The sequence below is a fragment of the Manis pentadactyla genome, chromosome 3, assembly GCF_030020395.1.
Source record: "Manis pentadactyla isolate mManPen7 chromosome 3, mManPen7.hap1, whole genome shotgun sequence".
Taxonomy (NCBI): domain Eukaryota; kingdom Metazoa; phylum Chordata; class Mammalia; order Pholidota; family Manidae; genus Manis; species Manis pentadactyla.
The window spans coordinates 16,199,786-16,218,555 of NC_080021.1; the positions used below are offsets into that span (position 1 = coordinate 16,199,786).

The following is an 18,770-nucleotide window of genomic DNA, read 5'->3' on the forward strand; positions in this document are numbered from 1 at the left end:
GTGTGTGTGTGTGTGTGTGTGTGTGGTGTGTGTGAGAGAGAGAGAGGGAGGACTGCAAGAATATTTAAAGACGGGAGGAGGATTTGGAGATCAGAATTGAGGAGATATGAAGTGAGGGAGAAGGTGAACTGTGTGGGTTGGGTTTCCAGGGAAGAAGGACTTAGGCAAAGGCAAGCAGAGGCGCTCTAAGGCCCTGAGGGTGGGATGTGACTGACATATTTTCAGGAAGATTCTGATTTCACACCATTTACACATACCTCCCTGACAAGGTCCTGCTCCAAGTTGTGGCACCCAAGTAACAACTTTCTTTCGAAGAGACGGCATTGCAGCTCTAGGTACCGTCTCTGATGCTGAAGAAGATTGGTCTTTTCCTCTTCTTGGAAATGCTGTATGTTCTCTTTCTGCTTTGAAAGCCATTCCTCTCTTTCTTTTCTTGGGGTGCTCTTGTTTTCATTCAGCTCCTGGCAAGATAAAGAACAACTGAGTTCAGAATACATAAAAATTAACTACATGAATATACTATTTGGTAGCTGGTAATCTTCAGTAAAAGTACTTAATTTGTGCCCTCTCTCATGGGCAGGCAGGTCAATTACCTTAAAGGAGGTAGGTAGTATTTTTCTGTTTCTGGAGTTATCCATGAAGTAGGACAAGAAAAGAGAAAACAAACACTAGAAAACATGCATACTTTTTAGCTTTGCACAGCTATATTTAGGATGGCTCATAGGTTTGAAAGCACGCAATGATTGGTGAATGAAGTAAAACATCTTTCTTTAAAGTCCTCCCAAAAAGGGGAAGAAGACAGTGCTTTCAAGTAAAAATCACACTTGAATTAAAATTAAGGTTAAAATATAGTTATGTCTCACTTCTTGGTTTCATCAATAGAAATACTAAGTTTTTGGCAAAGTTAAGGATGGGTTCAGTATAAAAGACAGGAAATTAAATGGAAAATCAACAAAACCAAAGGAAAATAGAGACCTTTTAGAATAGATTTAATATTCAGCACTATAACCACTGAACAAGGCAAGACCAATGTTTTTCTACAGCATTTTAAATATCATCTCACATACTACCTAAAAAAAATGTATTTATACTGGACAAGATGAGAATGTTGACAATATACTCAATGATGCAAACCCGAGGATGCTAATTAATCCTAGTATATTTCAACCTAAAATGCATCAACCTTGCAGAGAATATAAATCAGCCATCTCTTTCCTAGGTCTAAGATGATTTTTTAGAGACTGTTAACCTATGGTTCTTCATCTGTTGTTCAAGAAAGAAACCAATTATTCATTACTTTCATTGATAAGATTTTCAAACACATAAAAATAAAAAACACATGTTTGTAGTTCACAACTTAAGGATGTCAATGAGAAGACAGGGATAATACAGGCATATACAGAATCACTTGGCTATGTTTTTCAAAATCTTTTGCCAAGGAAATTTCCCACCCACAAAGACTATAGTATGTCCCTTCCTCTATACTGAAATTATCATTCTAAATGAACACACACACACACACACAGACATATGCAGACACAAAACTACCTTCTAACAGAAAACGAACTTGTTAGACTATGAATTGTATGCTTAAAGGATTATCTAAAACAACATATTCATTTATAAAACTAAAACCTGATTTCATTAGGAAACAACAATAGAACTGCATTTTGTTGGATATTTATTTACAGTTGGGAATCCTATTTACCATCTTTTCAAATCCCATGTTCTAGTATTGAGTTTAGCTTTTAGATTACAGTAATGGGAATACACAGCAGGTTATATTCTTTAAAGTTGGAAAAATCTTATCAATGAACCTCACTCGGCAGGGTATATATAGCAAGGCTTTGTGCCACCAATGTCCTTAATAAGACATATATGTCTAATTATAGGTCAAATTCCTACACACAAAAAAGCACTATACCAAAGAGATTATGATTATTTTATCAAGATTAGTTTATCTGTGTGCTAATAATTAATTACATGGACTAAAAATTTCAGTCCATCAGTTTGTAAAAGAGGGTGTAAACTGGGGAAGTCTTGGTGGGTGGGGAATTTCCTTGGCAAAAGATTTTGAAAAACATAGCCAAGTGATTCTGTATATGCCTGTATTATCCCTGTCTTCTCATTGACATTCTTAAGTTGAGAACTACAAGTTTATGTGCTTTTTATATTTATGTGTTTGAGTATTTTATCCACAAAAGTAATAAAGAATTGGTTTCTTTCTTGAATAACAGATGAAGAACCATAAGGTCAATAGTCTCTGAAAAATCATCTTATACCTACAAAAGATGGCTGATTTATATTCTCTGCAATATAATAAATATGCTATAGTTGACACATACCATTTTCCTGTCCTGACCACTATCCTGAATAATAATCCCCTTTCAGAAATTGCCTTAGGACAACATGGCTTTCCTCACAGTTAGACTAGATCTGAGATAAAAATAAGTTCAAGAAAGCAGCACATAAAGGGCAAACACACATGAAATCCTGTAGCCATAACGACATAATTAGCATGCTTTCCTATTAAATAAAATGGGATGAGAAGAAATGCCTCTTATCCTTCTTCCGTGTTAAAATCAGAATAAGAACAAATTATTGTAATCTGAGCCCAAAGTAAGAAGGTATGATTTACTTTTAAAGGAAGAGATGTATGGCTCTTTTTCACAGCTAAAATATTTTTATTTCTAGTGACTCAATTACTTAAGAAGTGCTTAGGAAAGCTACTAAATAATAGCTTTATAAAATAATTCACATTTTCAAGAGATCACTCTTTTTAGATCCCACTCAACTGAGGATCTCAGCCATTGAAAAGTAATAGGTTATAATCAATGTCCTCACTTAAACTGATATATTGTTAGTGGCCACAAACAAAAGAGAAATTTATCTTGATGGTTCTATGAGTAGATCAATATTGGATATAACCAGTAAGCAGGTAAATGGCTTGAAAATTTTTATAAAGTAAATACCTCCTTAAGCTGTTCCTTTCGAAGTTTGTATTCTCTCTTCTGGGTCTTCAAAAGGCTATCCAGTTCTTTCTTCTGCTCAGCCTGAATACGTTGCTGAAATTTTTTCACCTTTTTGCACATCACTTTAGCCTATAGGAAAATTTTTAAATGGATCAAATTAGCTAAGTAGATAAGCTTCAAAGCAGCAGTTTAATACACATTAGCAAGGATATTTCCTCCCACCTAAGAATATAAAATCAGTATAATCATTACCAAAACAAGAATATCCAATAAATTATTAACAAGTATTACTCAGCACCCTTATGATTTGAATTTCAGAGAACCACTAAAATGGAACTCATCTTTAAAATGCTGATCTTTTACAGGGTCAGTTTTTTCACCTTTTTTCCCCCATTTAAGTGAAGTATGCTGCCCGACACCCCCCACTAATAAAACAAAACAAATGTAATTAAGTTATGACCTTTTATCTAGCTTGACTTGTGTATTAAACAATGTAATACGTTCATCTTCAAATTAAACCCTGACTTTTAATTTGTATTTTAAATAATATGAAAATGTTAAATATTAAATACCTGTATATTATTATTTTATTTCTGATGATACATGCAATAGTTGGCCCTTAAACAACGTGGGGATTAGGGGTGCTGACTCCCAACAGAGTAAAAAAATCCTCCTATAACTTTTCATTCCCCAAAAACTTAACTACTAAAAGCATACTGCCGACTGGCAGCCTTACTAACAACATGAACAGATATTCACACATATTCTGTATGTTGTATAAATTCTATACTGTATTCTTACAATAAAGCTAGAAAAAAGAAAATGATCTTTTAAACTGTCTCCCAAAACATTTTCCAAGACCTTTATTGAAAAAAAAGTGTGTATAAATGGGCCTGTGCAGTTCAAACCTATGTTATTCGAGGGTGAACTATACATATCCATTGTAGAACATTTAGGAAATACAGAAAAACACAAAGAAGAAAAATCTTGCATGATTTTACCACCCAGAGATGACCAATACAAACATTTTGGTGCATACCCTTCCTAATTTTTTCTAGGCATGTATAGATATTGATATAAATATATAAAACAAATCTAAAATCATATTGTACATCCTGTTTAATGAATTCCTTTCCTAAAAATGTTAGTATCTACCTCTTTACAAAGTATTCAAGAAAGTACAACACCAAACAGGATTCTAAATATTTCTACATTCTTTCACCAAATTATTTCAAAATCAAATGTTCATTTATACCAGAAATTATTTTGCTAAATTCTCTGTTCCTGTGAGAGAGTGATTCTTTTTTTTGCAGGGAAAGGTGAACAGGGTAGCTATAAATGCCCCAGGGCAGACTAGCCAGACATATTTGAAGATATGGTGTAAATTTATTGAGAAGTTTACATTTTACTTGACAACTGTGATTATCAAAATAAATTGAAACTAATGGGACACCAAGGAAATTAGAAACCAGTTTTCACAAAAGACTCCTAAAAAATGCACCTTTATCATACAGTAGAATGATACTTATTTGTAGTAAACAAATGGGCTAAATCTGAATCTGAAACCCTCTTAATTCCTCTTAATTTAACATTCTCTGTATATTACAGTACTCTTCAATTCTTCTGATATAAAAATGCTACTATAAATTTAAGGTTTCCAAAAAGTGCATAGAGAATGATGAATGTTTTTTTGACACCTAAATCACCTACTAACTGATTTACCAAACTTCTCAGATAACCAAAGTACCCACGGCCTAGAACAGAATACTTAATGACTTTCTTTTTCATGACGGTATCATTGATATACACTCTTATGACGGTTTCACGTGAAAAATAATGTGGTTACTACATTCACCCACATATATCATCGAGTTCCCCCCATACCCCACTGCAGTCACTGCCCATCGGTGTTCTAAGATGCCACATCACTACATGTCTTTTCTGTGCTACACTGTCCCCATGATCCCCCCCAACACCATGTGTACTGATCGTAATAGCCCTCAATGCCCTTCTCCCTCCCTCCTCAACCACCCTCCCGCACCCCTCCCCTTTGGTAACCGCTAGTTCCTTCTTGGAGTTTGTGAGTCTGCTGCTTTGTTCCTTCAGTTTTGCTTCATTGTTATACTCCACAAATAAGGGAAATCATTTGGTACTTGTCTTTCTCTCCCTATCTTATTTCACTGAGCGTAATACCGTCTAGCTACATCCATGTTGCTGCAAATGGTAGGATTTGTTTCTTTCTTATGGCTGAATAGTATTCCATTGTGCATATGTACCACTTCTTCTTTATCCATCCATTTACTGATGGACACTTAGGTTGCTTCCATATCTTGGCTATTGTAAATAGTGCTGTGATAAACATAGGGGTGCATATGTCTTCTTGAATCTGACAACTTTTTTTCTCTGGGTAAATTCCTACGAGTGGATTCGTGGGTCAAATGCAATTTCAATTTTTAGTTTTTTGAGGAACCTCCATATTGCTATCCACAATGGTTGAACTAGTTTACATTCCCACCAGCAGTGTAGGAGGGATCCCCTTCCTCGGCATTCTAGCCACCATTTGATGTTCCTAGTCTTTTCGATGTTGGCCATGCTAAATGGTATGAGGTGATATCTCATTGTGCTTTTAATTTGCATTTCCCTGATAATTAGTGATATGGAACATCTTTTCAAGTGCCTCTTGGCCATCTGAATTTCTTCTTTGGAGAATCGTCTGTTCATATCCTGTGATCATTTTTTAATTGGGTTATTTGCTTTTTGGGTGTTGAGGCATATGAACGCTTTACATATTTTGGATGTTAATCACTTGTCGGATATGTTGTTTACAAATATATTCTCCCATACTGTAGGATGCCTTTTTGTTCTTCTGATGGTGTCTTTTGCTGTACAGAAGCTTGATGTAGTCCCATTTGTTCATTTTTGCTTTTGTTTCCCTTGCCCAAGGAGATGCATCCAGGAAAAAGTTGCTCATGTTTATATTCAAGAGATTTTGCATATGTTGTCTTCTAAGAGTTTTATGGTTTCATGACTTACATTCAGGTCTTTGATCCATTTTGAATTTACTTTTGTGTATGGGGTTAGACAATAATCCAGTTTCATTCTCTTGCATGTAGCTGTCCAGTTTTGCCAACACCAGTTGTTGAAGACGCTGTCATTTCCCCATTGTATGGCCATGGCTCCATTATGGTATATTAATTAACCACATTTGCTTAGGTTTATATCTGGGATCCCTACCCTGTTCTATTGGTCTTTGGGTCTTTTCTTGTGCCAGTACCAAATTGCCTTTGCAGTAGAGGTTGAAGTTGGGGAGGATAATCCGCCCCCTGCTTTATTCTTCGTTCTCATGATTGCTTTGGCTACTTGGGGTCTTCTGTGGTTCCATATGAATTTTAGAACTATTTGATCTAGTTCACTGAAAAATGCTGTTGGCATTTTGATAGGGATTGCACTGAATCGGTAGATTGCTTCAGGCAGGATGGCCATTTTGACAATATTAATTCTTCCTATCCATGAGCAAGGGATGTTATTTCCATTCATTAGTATCTTCTTTTTCTTAAATGTCTTGTAGTTTTCAGTGTATAGGTCTTTCACTTCCTTCGTTAGGTTTATCCCTAGGCATTTTATTCTTTTTGATGCAGTTGGGAATGGAATTGTTTTCCTGATTTCTCTTTCTGCTTGTTCATCATTAGTGTATAGGAATGCAAGAGATTTCTGTGTATTAATTTTGTATCCTGCCACTTTGCTGAATTCAGTTCTTAGTACTAGTAGTTTAGGGGTGGATTCTTTAAGATTTTTTATGTATAATATCTGTCATATGCAAACAGTGACAGTTTAACTTCTTCTTTACCAATCTGGATGCCTTTTATTTCTTTGTGTTGTCTGATTGCTGTGGCTAGGACCACTAGTACTATGTTGAATAAAAGTGGAAAGAGTGGGCATCCTTCTCTTGTTCCTGACTTAGAGGAAAAGCTTTCAGCTTCTCACTGTTAAGTATGATGTTGGCTTTGGGTTTGTCATATATGGCCTTTACTATGTTGAGGTACTTGCCCTCTATACTCATTTTTTTGATATTTTTTACCATGAATGGATGTTGAATTTTGTTGAGTGCTTTTTCTGCTTCTATGGAGATGATCATGTGCTTTTTGTCCTTATTTTAGTTAATGTGGTGGATGATGCTGATGGATTTTCAAATGTTGTACCATCCTTTCACCCCTGGAATAAATTGTACTTGATCATGATAGACGATCTGTTTGATATATTTTTTACTATGATTTTGTTGAGTGTTTTTGCACCTATGTTCACCAGAGATATTGGTCTGGAATTTTCTTTTTTTGTGGTGTATTTGCCTAATTTTGGAATTACAGTGATGCTGGCCTCATAGACTGAGGGTGGAAGTATTCCCTCCTTGTCTACTTTTTGGAAAGCTTTAAGGAGGATGGGTATTAGGTCTTCACTAAATGTCTGATAAAATTCAGCAGTGAAGCCATCTGGTCCAAGAGTTTTATTTTTAGGTAGATTTTTATTACCAATTCAGTTTTGCTGCAGGTAATTGATCTGTTCAGATTTTCTGTTCCTTTCTGGGTCTGCCAAGGAAGGTTGTACTTTTCTTGAAAGTTGTTCATTCCTTCTGGGTTATCAAGTTTCTCAGCATACAATTTTTCACCGTATTCTCGAATAATTCTTTGTATTTCCGTAGTGCCCATAGTGATTTCTCCTTTCTCATTTCTAGACACTCTTTTTTTCTTGATAAGTCTGGCTAGGAGTTTTTCTATTTTGCTTATTTTCTCAAAGAACCAGCTCCTGCTTTCATTGATTCTATTGTTTTATTCTTCTCGATTTTATTTAAGCCTGCTCTAATCTTTATTATGTCCCTCTTCTACTGACTTTGGGCCTCATTTGTTCTGCTTTTTCTAGTTTTGTTAATTGTGAGTTTAGACTGTTCATATCGGATTTCTCTTCTTTCCTGAGGCAGGCCTGTATTGCAATATACTTCCCTCTTAGCACAGCCCTAGCTCCACCCCACAGCTTTTGCATTGCTTGATCTGTTTTTATTTGGTCATTGATCCATTGATTATTTAGGAGCATGTTGTTAAGCCTCCATGGGTTTGTGGGTCTTTTCATTTTCTTTAAGTAACTTATTTCTAGTTTCATACCTTTGTGGTCTGAGAAGCTGGTTGGTTCAATTTCAATATTTTTGTATTTACTGACGTTCTTTTTTGTAGTCTAGTATATAATCTATTCTTGAAAACGTTCCATGTGCACCTGAGAAGAATGTGTATCCTGCGGCTTTTGGGTGGAGCATTCTGTAGATATCTGTTAGGTCCATCTGTTCTAATGTGTTGTTCAGTGCCTCTGTTTCCTTACTTATTTTCTGTCTGGTTGATCTGTACTTTGGAGTGAGTGGTGTGTTGAAATCTCCTAAAATGAATGCATTGCATTCTATTTCCTCTTTTAATTCTGTTAGTATTTGTTTCACATATGTAGGGGCTCCTGTGTTGGGTGCATAGGTATTTATAATGGTTATATCCTCTTGCTGGACTGACCCCTTTTTCATTATGTTTATCATTATGTAATGTCCTCCTTTGCTCTTGTGGCTTTCTTTCTTTTGAAGTCTACTTTGTCTGATACAAGTACTGTAACTCCTGCTTTTTTCTCCCTATTGTTTTCATGAAATATCTTTTTCCATCCCTTCACTTTTAGTCTGTGTATGTCTTTGGGTTTGAAGTGAGTCTCTTTTAAGTGACATATAGATGGGTCTTGCTTTTTTATCCATTCTATTGCCCCGTGTCTTTTCATTGGTGCATTCAGTCCATTTACATTTAGGGTGATTATCAATAGGTATGTACTTATTGCCATTGCAGGCTTTAGATTCATGGTTACTGAAGGTTCAAGGGAAACTTCCTTACTATCTAAGAGTCTAAGCTCACTTAGTGTGCTATTACAAACACAATCTAAAGATTCTTTTTTTTCTCCTCCTTTTTCTTCTTCCTCCATTGTTTATATATTAAGTATCAGATTCTGTACTCTTTGTCTATCCCTTAAGCTACTTTGGGGTAGTTGGTTTAATTTTGCATTTGCTTAGTAATTAATTGTTCTGCTTTCCTTAATGTGGTTTTATTACCTCTGGTGACAGCTATTTAGCCTTAGGAACACTTCCATCTATAGCAGTCCATCCAAGATACACTGCAGAGACAGTTTGTGGGAGGTAAATACTCTCAGCTTTTGCTTATCTGGAAATTGTTTGATCCCTCCTTCAATGTTAAATGATAATTTTGCCAGGTAGAGTATTCTTGCTTCTGCTTCATTGCATTAAATATATCATGCCACTCCTTTCTGGCCTGTAAGTTTTCTGCTGAGAAGTCTGATGATAGCCTGATGGTTTTCCTCTGTATGTGATCTTTTCTCTCTCTCTGGCTTCTTTTAATATTTTCTCCTTATCCTTGATCTTTGCCATTTTATTTATTATATATTTTGGTGTTGTCTTCCTTGGGTCCCTTGTGTTGGGAGATCTCCATGGCCTGAGAGACTATCTCCTTCCCCAGGTAGGGGAAGTTTTCAGCAATTACCTCCTCAAAGACACTTTCCCTTTTCCTCTCTCTTCTTCTTCTGATACCCCTATAATATGAATATTGTTCTGGTTGGATTGGTCACACAGATCTCTCAATATTCTTTCATTCCTAGAGATCTTTTTGTCTGTGCCTCAGCTTCTTTGCATTCCTCTTCTTTAATTTTTTTTCATTTATCGTCTCCTCCACCATATCTAATCTGCTTTTAAATCCCCTCATTGTATTCCATAATGAATGGATCTCTGTTCTGGATTAGTTCTTGCATTCTTGAGCATTTTTCTGTACCTACATGGATGTGTTTATTATTTTTTAAAAATCTCTTTTAGGAAGATTGATAAGTTCATTTTCACTTGACCTCTTCTCTGGTGTTTTGTGGATTTTGGTTTGAACCAGGTTCCTCTGGCATTTCATATTTGTATGTGGCACCCTCTAGGACCCTGAAGGCATACTCCATGGAGTTACTTAGCCCGTGGAGTGATGTCAGGGTCTCAGCAGAGCGACACTGGTGACTGGGGGTTGGGAAGAGCTGTTTCCTGCTTCCCGGCTACTGTGCATCTCTCCACAGCCAGACTAGTCAGCTGAACACACAGGTGTAACCCTCTATGCCTTGCATTTGTAGCTGCTGTAGGCAGGACCTCCCTCTGGCTGGACTGACACCAGGGCAGGAGCAGCTGGTTTGTAAGCCAGTGCCAGCCTGTCAGAAGGTGCAGCAGGCTGCATATCATGGTGGAAGGCTTCGGAGCTCTGTAGCCAGCCAGGGGGATGGAGTGCCTGAAGTTCCTGAAAAGTTTCCAACCTGCTGGGCAGAGTGAATCTGGACAATTTTGTCTACCTGTCCTATCTCCTGAGCAGCAAGCTCTGTGCAATCCTTGCCCATTTAGTAGCCATCTCACTATTAGGAAGTCTCTCATACTGCCTGCCTTTCTTTTGTCCCAGAGCAGCTGGATGTGAATCCCTGTTTTCCACAACAGCTGGAATCTCAGTCTGTCCAACTATTCCTCCTGTCTTAGCTTTCCAACCCCACTAATCTCGAGCACCATGCAATATAGGTTCTTGCTCCCACAGCAGATCTCCAGGGCTGGGTGTTCAGCAGTCCTAGGCCTCCACCCCATCTCCACTCCATTTCTCTTCCTTCTGCCAGTGAGCTGGGGTGGGAGAAGTGCATGGGTCCCCCCAGATCACGGCTTTGGTATGTTACCCTTTTTGAGGTCTGTTCTTTTCTCCAGGTGTAAGCAGTCTTGTGCTGCCTTCTTTCCTGTTGATCTTTTAGGGTTAGTTGTATTAACTATATTTTCGTATTATATGTGGTTTTGGGAGGAGGCCTCTCTCCCACCTCTCACATCGTCATCATGTGATGATGTGATCATGTGATGTGATGTGATCATGTGATGATTAAACATGTGATCATGTTTAATCTGATCTACCTGACTTAACCACTGTTACATGATAAAAGTATCAAGTTATCAGGACATAATTCCATATCTACTGGTTCCCGACTCAGCACTTGATATTTTACCTATTATATAAATAGTTCTCCCTTTCCCCAATTGACTTGCTACTTCTGGGGAACAGATACCCTAACATCAAAATGCCATCTTGGTTAATTTTGAAATAGTCACAAGGGAGAATAAACACATTAGTAACACTGGTCAGCTACCTCTTTTTCCACTGCCGCCTGGTGTTTCTTGAGAAGCTTCTTCATTTTTGCAGCAAAGGTGTTACGCTGAGTTTCAAGGTCTTTCTCTAATCTGAGGCGATGCTCATCCATCTCAGCCTTTAACTTCTTTTCCAGATTCATGAGCTGTTTCTGATGTTGCTCTGTCATTGTCTTACAGCCAGACATTTGTTCTCTGAGCTGACTTTCCTGCTCATGTTCTGGCATTTCCCTTGTAACCTACAACAATGGAGAGGAAAGAATGAAGTAAAGCAAAACCTTTTTCTTTCAAAACCATCTTAGACCAGTCTACTATCAACTAAGTAGGTAATTCATGTAGGAGATCCCAGTCAACAGCTTCTAATAAAATTTCATCTGAAAAAGCAGAGCAGCTAGCTGGTTCTAAAATTTAAGTGGGAATGTAAAGGCCCTCGAATAGCCAAAGTTTTGAGGGGGTATGAAAAGTTGGTAGATGTAAACTTCAGTAATCAGAACAGTGTGGTATTGGTATAAGGACAGGCTGAATAGAGCAAAGGAACACAGTAAAATCTGGAAACAGACCCACATATATTCAGTCAATTGATTTGCAACAAAATGTCAAGTTAATTCAAAGAGGAAAGGAAAGTGTTTTTAACAAAGCCTGCTGTAACAACTGGTTAGCTGTATTCAAAATAAATAAATGCTTAATCATGCAATACACAGAAATTAATTTGAAAAGATTCACTTGACCTAAACCTGAAATCCAGAATCATGGAGCAGAGGAAAACACAGAATATTGTCATGACCTTGGGGTCAGCAAATATTTCTTGGGTACGACACAAAAAACACTGATTATAATTTTAAAAATGTACAAACTGGATTCTTGAATAGAGGCAAAATTCAGATAATGTAAGATTAATCATTTAAAGTGAACAATTCAGTAGCATTTAGTATATTCATGATATTCTGCAACCACTGCCCCATTGTAAAGAAAAAAATGTACAAACTGGATTCTTAGAGACAAAATTCACATAATGTATGATTAATGATTTAAAGTAAACAATTCAGTAGTATTTAGTATATTCGTGATGTTCTGCAAGAATGCCTGTATCTGGTTACAAAACATGTATAATACTTCAGAAGAAAACCCTGTATGTTTTAATCAGTTGCTCTCTAAGCTCCCCTTCTGATAACCACCAATCTATTTTCTGTCTATGGATTTACCTATTTTGGATGTTTCATATAACATGTGACCTGTTGTGTCTGGCTTCTTTCACATAGCATGTTTCCAAGGTTCATCCATATTGTGTAGGATGTAACAGTACTTTGTTTCTTTTTGTAGCTGAATAATATTCCACTGTATGCACATACGCTCATTTGTTTATCTATTTATTTGTCGCTGGACCTCTGTGTTGTTTCCACCTTTTGGCTATTGTGAATACTGCTTTTATGAACATTTGTGTATATGCATTTGTTTAAGTACCTGCTTTCAATTGTTTTGGGTATATATCTAGAAGTAGAATTGCTGAGTCATGGGGAAACGCTATGTTTAACTTTTTGAGAAATCATCAACTGTTTACCACAGCAGCTGACATTTTACATTCTTACCAGCAATATACAGCAGAAGTTCCAATTTCTCTACGTGCTCCCTAGTTGTTATTTTCCATCTTTGTTTTTGTTTTTCTCTTTTAATAGCTAGTCATCTAACAAAACAGCAGCAGACTCACAGAGTCCAAGAAGGGACTAGCAGTTACCAAAGGGAAAGGGGTGTGAAGGGTGGGTGGGAAGGGAGGGAGAAGAGGACTAAGGGGCATTATGATTAGTACACATAGTGCAGAGGGGGAGACGGGGAAGGCAGTAATAGCACAGAGAAGACAAGCAGTGATTCTATAGCATCTTACTACACTGATGGACAGTGACTTCAATGGGGCGTTAGGTGGGAAATAGTATGGGTAAATGTAGTAACCAGTGTTGCTCATGTGAAACCTTCTTAAGATTGTATATCAATGATACCTTACCAACAACAACCAAAAAATAGCTGGCCATCCTAGTGGCTGTAAGGTGGTACTCATTGTAGTTTTGATTTGCGTTTCCCTAATGACTAATTATATTGAGTATTTTTTCATGTGCTGTTGGCCATTTGTATATATTCTCTGGATAAGTGTCTTTTCAAGTCTTTAACACATTTTTTTAAATTGAGGTATAGTTTATATATTAATTTGAATAGTATTTTGGTGGAGTCTTTAGGGCTTTTTTTATTTAGTATCAGGTCATCTCCAAACAATGACAATTTCACTTCTTCCTTACTAGTGTGGATGCCTTTTATTTCTTTTTCTCGCCTGATAATGTAGCTAGGACTTCTAATACTCTGTTGAATAAAAGTGTTGTGAGTAGGCATCCTTGTCTTATTCCTGATTTTAGAGGAAAAGTTTTTAGCTTTTTCATGGCCTTTACTCATTTTTAGTGGGTTGTTTGAATTGGATTTTAAAACTAAAAATTTTAATTTATCACAGATGGAGAAAAAATATTTGCAGGACATATCTGAGATAAAATACCTGTATGTTTCTTATGAAAGTCAAACATACATATGCCCTATGACTCAGCCATTTTATCCTATGTATTTGTCACGGAAATTAAAACATCATATTCAAAGACATGTACATGTTTGTAACATCTTAGTATGCTGATGGACAGTGACTGTACTGGAGTATGTGGTGGGGACTTGGTAATAGGGGGAGTCTAGTAACCATAGTGTTGCTCATGTAATTGTACATTAATGACACCAAAATGATAAAATAATAAATAAAGGTATTTATTTCATCTTCCACTTGCCCCTTAGCAACCTCTAATCTACTTTTTATGAATTTGCCTATTTTAGATGTTTCATATAAGTGGAATTCTAATAATATTTTTCCTTTTGTGTCTGGCTTATATCATTTAGCATTTTTTCAAGGTTCACTCACATTGTAGCATATATTAGAACACCGTTCCTTTTCACAGCTGAATAATATACCATTGTGTGTATATATATATATACATACTATGGTTTGTTTATCCATTCCTGTGTTTATGAACACTTGGGTTGTTTCCATCTTTTAGCTATTGTGTCTAGTAACTTTTGGTAATACTGAAAGCAGTGAAGTTAAAAAGGAAGCATTCCTATCAATTGTGAAAAGGAGTTAACCTGACCTTCCAATGTTTTCAAGAAAATTTAAAATCTTACACGTGAAAGTGTAGCAAACATCCACATTTCCCAAACTGAGAAGTAATTTTCTACAATTACACCCAGTTTTATTTTTAAAATGTAAACGTTATGGAAAACACAAGAATCACTTTTCATTATCACCCACCTTAAAACTTTCTCCACGTCCCAAAGGCAACCATTATCATTAATATCATGTTGTATACTTACTATTTTTAAATACCTTCGTTTTCATCTAAGTAACTTCAAATAATACATTATATGGTATTTATTTATTTGTTTATTCTAAGATTTTAAAAATATTCTTTTTGCATTCTCAAAACATGTTTCCTAAATGCAGACATTAAACTGGGAATTAAAAAGCCTTTTGCCATTTTTAAAATAAGTTGCCTAAATTATGTTCCAAACTTCTGAAACATCAAAGAAAAAAAAACCCAAACTCTTAAACTAACCAGACTAGGAAAATTAGTTACCAAAGTTGAAATTTTTTTCACTGAAATCCAAATACTCACAGGTCTTGAACGGATGGCAGAATCATTAGACGTAATTGTTTCGATTCCCTCCATCACGGGTAGCTCATCCTTGTTACCCGAGGCATCCTGAAGAATGTCAACCCCACCGCTTTGACTCCTGGTCCTGCTGCACATACGGGGAACAGACTGATGACTTCCAATATTGTGCACTGCTCCTGCCTGTCCAACACCGTGATCTTGGTCCTGAGGGAAAGGAGTATTAGATTCAAATATCTTTATCTCCTGAATTCTTGATTATTAGCACCTAGCACACCGCTTGGCACACACAGTCTTCAGAATGTTAGTGGTCGATTTTGAGAAATTCCTTGTATTTGCCAAGACCAGAAAGTTTATCAGTTGTTAGTTGACAGATTAAAAATGTGACCAACGAGTAAATACCAAAAAGCCAAACCAACTCTGTGAAAAAGTTAATCAGAGTTATTTCCAAAGTGTAGTCTTTTTCTAAACTTTTTGACATTACTTTGAAATCCATTTCTGCTACACATCTCATGGGGTATACACAGAGATGCTGCTCATTTCTCAATGATTCCAATGGTGAAAACAAACCCCAACCTTTTTTTTAATCCTATAAGCATCCCTTTTAGTTATTTTTTATTGAAGCCTTTTATATTTCTTTTCTTCTCAGAATACAGTCTTTAGCCTAAACTTCTTCCACTAAGTAATTTAATATTAATTCCTATTTATTTTTATGTAAAATTAAAAATTGTATATATATTTTAATCATAATTGGAAGACTGTTCTTCCCAAGAAACCCGGCAAGCTTTGGTATCTGGGCACCAATATTATAGTCTTACCATACCAAACCTCTTTAAGATAGGCAGAATAATAAATACAGACCCATGGAATATGGAGGATCTTTTCTTACATCCACAGCCTAAAAAAGTTGCTGTTATTCTAATGTTTAATGACATTAGAATTTTATTAATTTCACTTTACTAAAGCATTTCATAAACCTAAAATAGCCCCAATTTTCTAGTGACTACTGTTAGAACTAAAAAACAATATCAAACATACCAAAACTGTATGTAAGAAAGTCTTCTATTTTATAATTCATTAATTATGTAGTGTTATTAAAAAGGAAAGTAACTGCTACTCCTGTTTTCAGAATGCAGGGATCTTTCTCAATAGAAAGCAATAAAAAAGAATCAAAGCTTTGGCATTGGGACATGAGCAAAGAAGAAAACAGAAAATACTTAGACTAAAAAAGATAGCTCCACAAATCATAAGCTTTATATTTTCCTTTGAGGAACTTCTGTATCATTTCTACTGCAAATTTGGAAACATGGCAACTTGGAAACAACTGGGTCTCAAGAGTAATACATGAATCCGAACCCATATGCTTCTACAGTAAGTTAGTTAACCACTCTGAGCATTACTTTCCTCACCTATAAAATGAGTATTTTAGAACCATGTAGAGGAATGAATCCCTATACACAACTGAAAAGAATGAAGTGTTCTTAGTAACAGAATAAGAATGCTCGGTAATTTTTTTCCCCCAGGATAAATTTAGCTAAGTCACATGTTTATTTTATTTACTTTTTTTTTAAAAAGCAAGAAATTTCCAATTTAATAAACATATATCAAACATTACACAAAAGGCACTGGGGGAAAGGTTTATACAATAAACAAGACAAGGAGAATGGTTGGTAATTCTACTGACTTCTCTGTGAGCACCGTCAACTTCCAAAGCCTGTAATTTCAAATACTTCCAAAAGCGTGTCCCATGCCATCAGACAATCAGGCAAAAAAGTGTTCAGTAGACGAGAATTTTGAGAGGGATGAGATTAAATAAAAGTTGAACAGGTTTCTCTCATGAAAGACTTCACAGAGCTTTCTAGCTAATGTACACTACCAAGAGGTTCGTTTAAAGAACGCAAAACCTTTTTCTCCACCTGGGACCTTAGAGAATCACTGTGAAGACACAATCTGGAAACCACTGATATAAAAGATTCTTGGCAAGAAAAGTTCCATAAGGAAAGAAGCCAATAAGGAGACCCCAATACTTGAGCCGTTTCTAAGTTATTACCTTTTCTTCCTGTGCTTCTTCTGCTGGCCCTTTATGTGCCTCCTGGGAAAGGACCTTCTTCGTCTTTTGATTGCACAGATCGTCCAGCATTCTTCTTTTTTCTTCCTTTGCCCTTTGAAGGAGATCTGTTAACACTGTTGTAGGGCGCTCCCGAAGAAGAAATGGGTGCTGGTTAAGAGTAGAAGGCAAAAGTCAGGTTGAGACCTATATATTTTTTCATTCAGATCAAATGAATCCCTCCTTGGACCCTAGAGTTACTATCCTAAGTAATTATAGATAATGCATGTAATCTATAGTTATCTAATTCTGCTATGCTTTTTACTTCTTATATTTATAAAATTTAATTTACATGTATACACTCTGTGCCTACATAACTTCCCCTGTACTTTTTATGAAAACTTTGAATATGACACCTTTGTTGGCCAAATGAAAAGGCAGAGTTGAAATAATCAGAGTCTAAGTAAGCATGAAGAATTAAGTCCAAATAGAGCCCTAAGTAAACGCTTACAAATTCTTAGAACTGGTTTCATAGCGGAGACACTATCAGTTCTGAATTACATTAGATTTCAACAGGAATGTATATACTGATGGTGAATTACATAACATACTACTTGGGTATAATGGGTTCTTTATGTTGCTTAAATGAAACTTCATAAAACACTAGCAGTTGATTAAAAGACGTTATGCATTAGTGATTTTTACCATTAATATTTAATAAAGCTTAACATTATCCAATACAGAAAAGTAGAAAGAACAATTGAACTATAAGATTATCATTGTTACATTTCGTATTTTTTGGATATTTATTTTTTCTCAGAAATTTTCCATGTATAGATTTTGTTTTGTAGTTAGCACACAGATTGCAGAAAGATGACTTGTGCACTGGAGTTCAGGAGATGATCATGAATTCTTTTAAGACTTCTACCTCCTTTATTAGCTTAAATTTATTTCTTCTCTGAAGAGTTGTAACTATATATTATTCTCTTTTTATTGCTGTAAGTATTATGTTATTTCAACTCATAATGCCTACAGATTATTTCATCAAATGTTCATGCCAAAATTACATAAGCATTACTCTAATTCTGGATAATTATTTTCAATTTTTCATTCTGAGATAAATAGCTTCATACAGTAAGTCACTTTTTTCCATTTTATTTTTTTTCCTTATGACAGACTGCAACAGAAATGTGATTAGGCCAAAGGGAAGGATGCACTTGACAGATTCTTCCTATCACTTCCAATAATGTCAATATACAAAATGGACCAGGTACATGAATACATATGCACGTTTGGGATCACCCAAGGTCAAGTATCCATTCCTGGTGGGTTGGGTTATTACCAAAAGAGCTTCTTTTGCCTTCATTAGGCAAATGTAAGAAGCCAGTCACATTCTTCCTTTTCCTGAACCTTAGCTTGGTATGTACCACTATTTATAATATTTGGTCTTTTTTATCCAAAAATAATATATCTTGTAATTCTAAGTTATTTAATAGTTTTCTACAAATGGATCCTGCTTGTTTTTCACTTACATAATTCATAGCTATACTAAACCTTTTGTTGCTATTGTGAATACCTAGTTTTTGGGCTTTCATTTGAGACTGTAAGTGTGCTTAGGGCCTAGAATTCCCTAAGTGTTACTGAAACTTTATACTGCTCTTCTACATACTGTAGTTGCAAATAACCCTACTGAATATGTACATGATCCTTTCAATAGCCTTGCATATTGAACTGCGTGTTGATGAGAATAAACTGAACTTCTTTGAAATTCTAAAACATTCATGCTGAAAGTCTAATTTTCTCGTGAAAAATCCACAAAATTCCTTAGAGTCACAAAAAGA

The 18,770-nt window shown here is 35.8% G+C and overlaps 1 protein-coding gene across 1 annotated transcript in view; it reads right to left on the reverse strand.

Annotated features, from left to right (window-relative positions):
* The window catches only part of LOC130682808 (serine/threonine-protein kinase TAO1-like), a 135,276-nt gene that overhangs the window by 13,159 nt on the left and 103,347 nt on the right, over nucleotides 1–18,770 (reverse strand). Inside the window, exons 13-17 of the mRNA XM_057497748.1 lie at nucleotides 16,933–17,100; nucleotides 14,886–15,089; nucleotides 11,196–11,432; nucleotides 2,973–3,101; nucleotides 258–461 (exon numbers count right to left, since the gene is read on the reverse strand). Coding sequence (XP_057353731.1) covers nucleotides 258–461; nucleotides 2,973–3,101; nucleotides 11,196–11,432; nucleotides 14,886–15,089; nucleotides 16,933–17,100 — 942 coding nt within the window. The remainder of the gene's footprint in view (nucleotides 1–257; nucleotides 462–2,972; nucleotides 3,102–11,195; nucleotides 11,433–14,885; nucleotides 15,090–16,932; nucleotides 17,101–18,770) is intronic.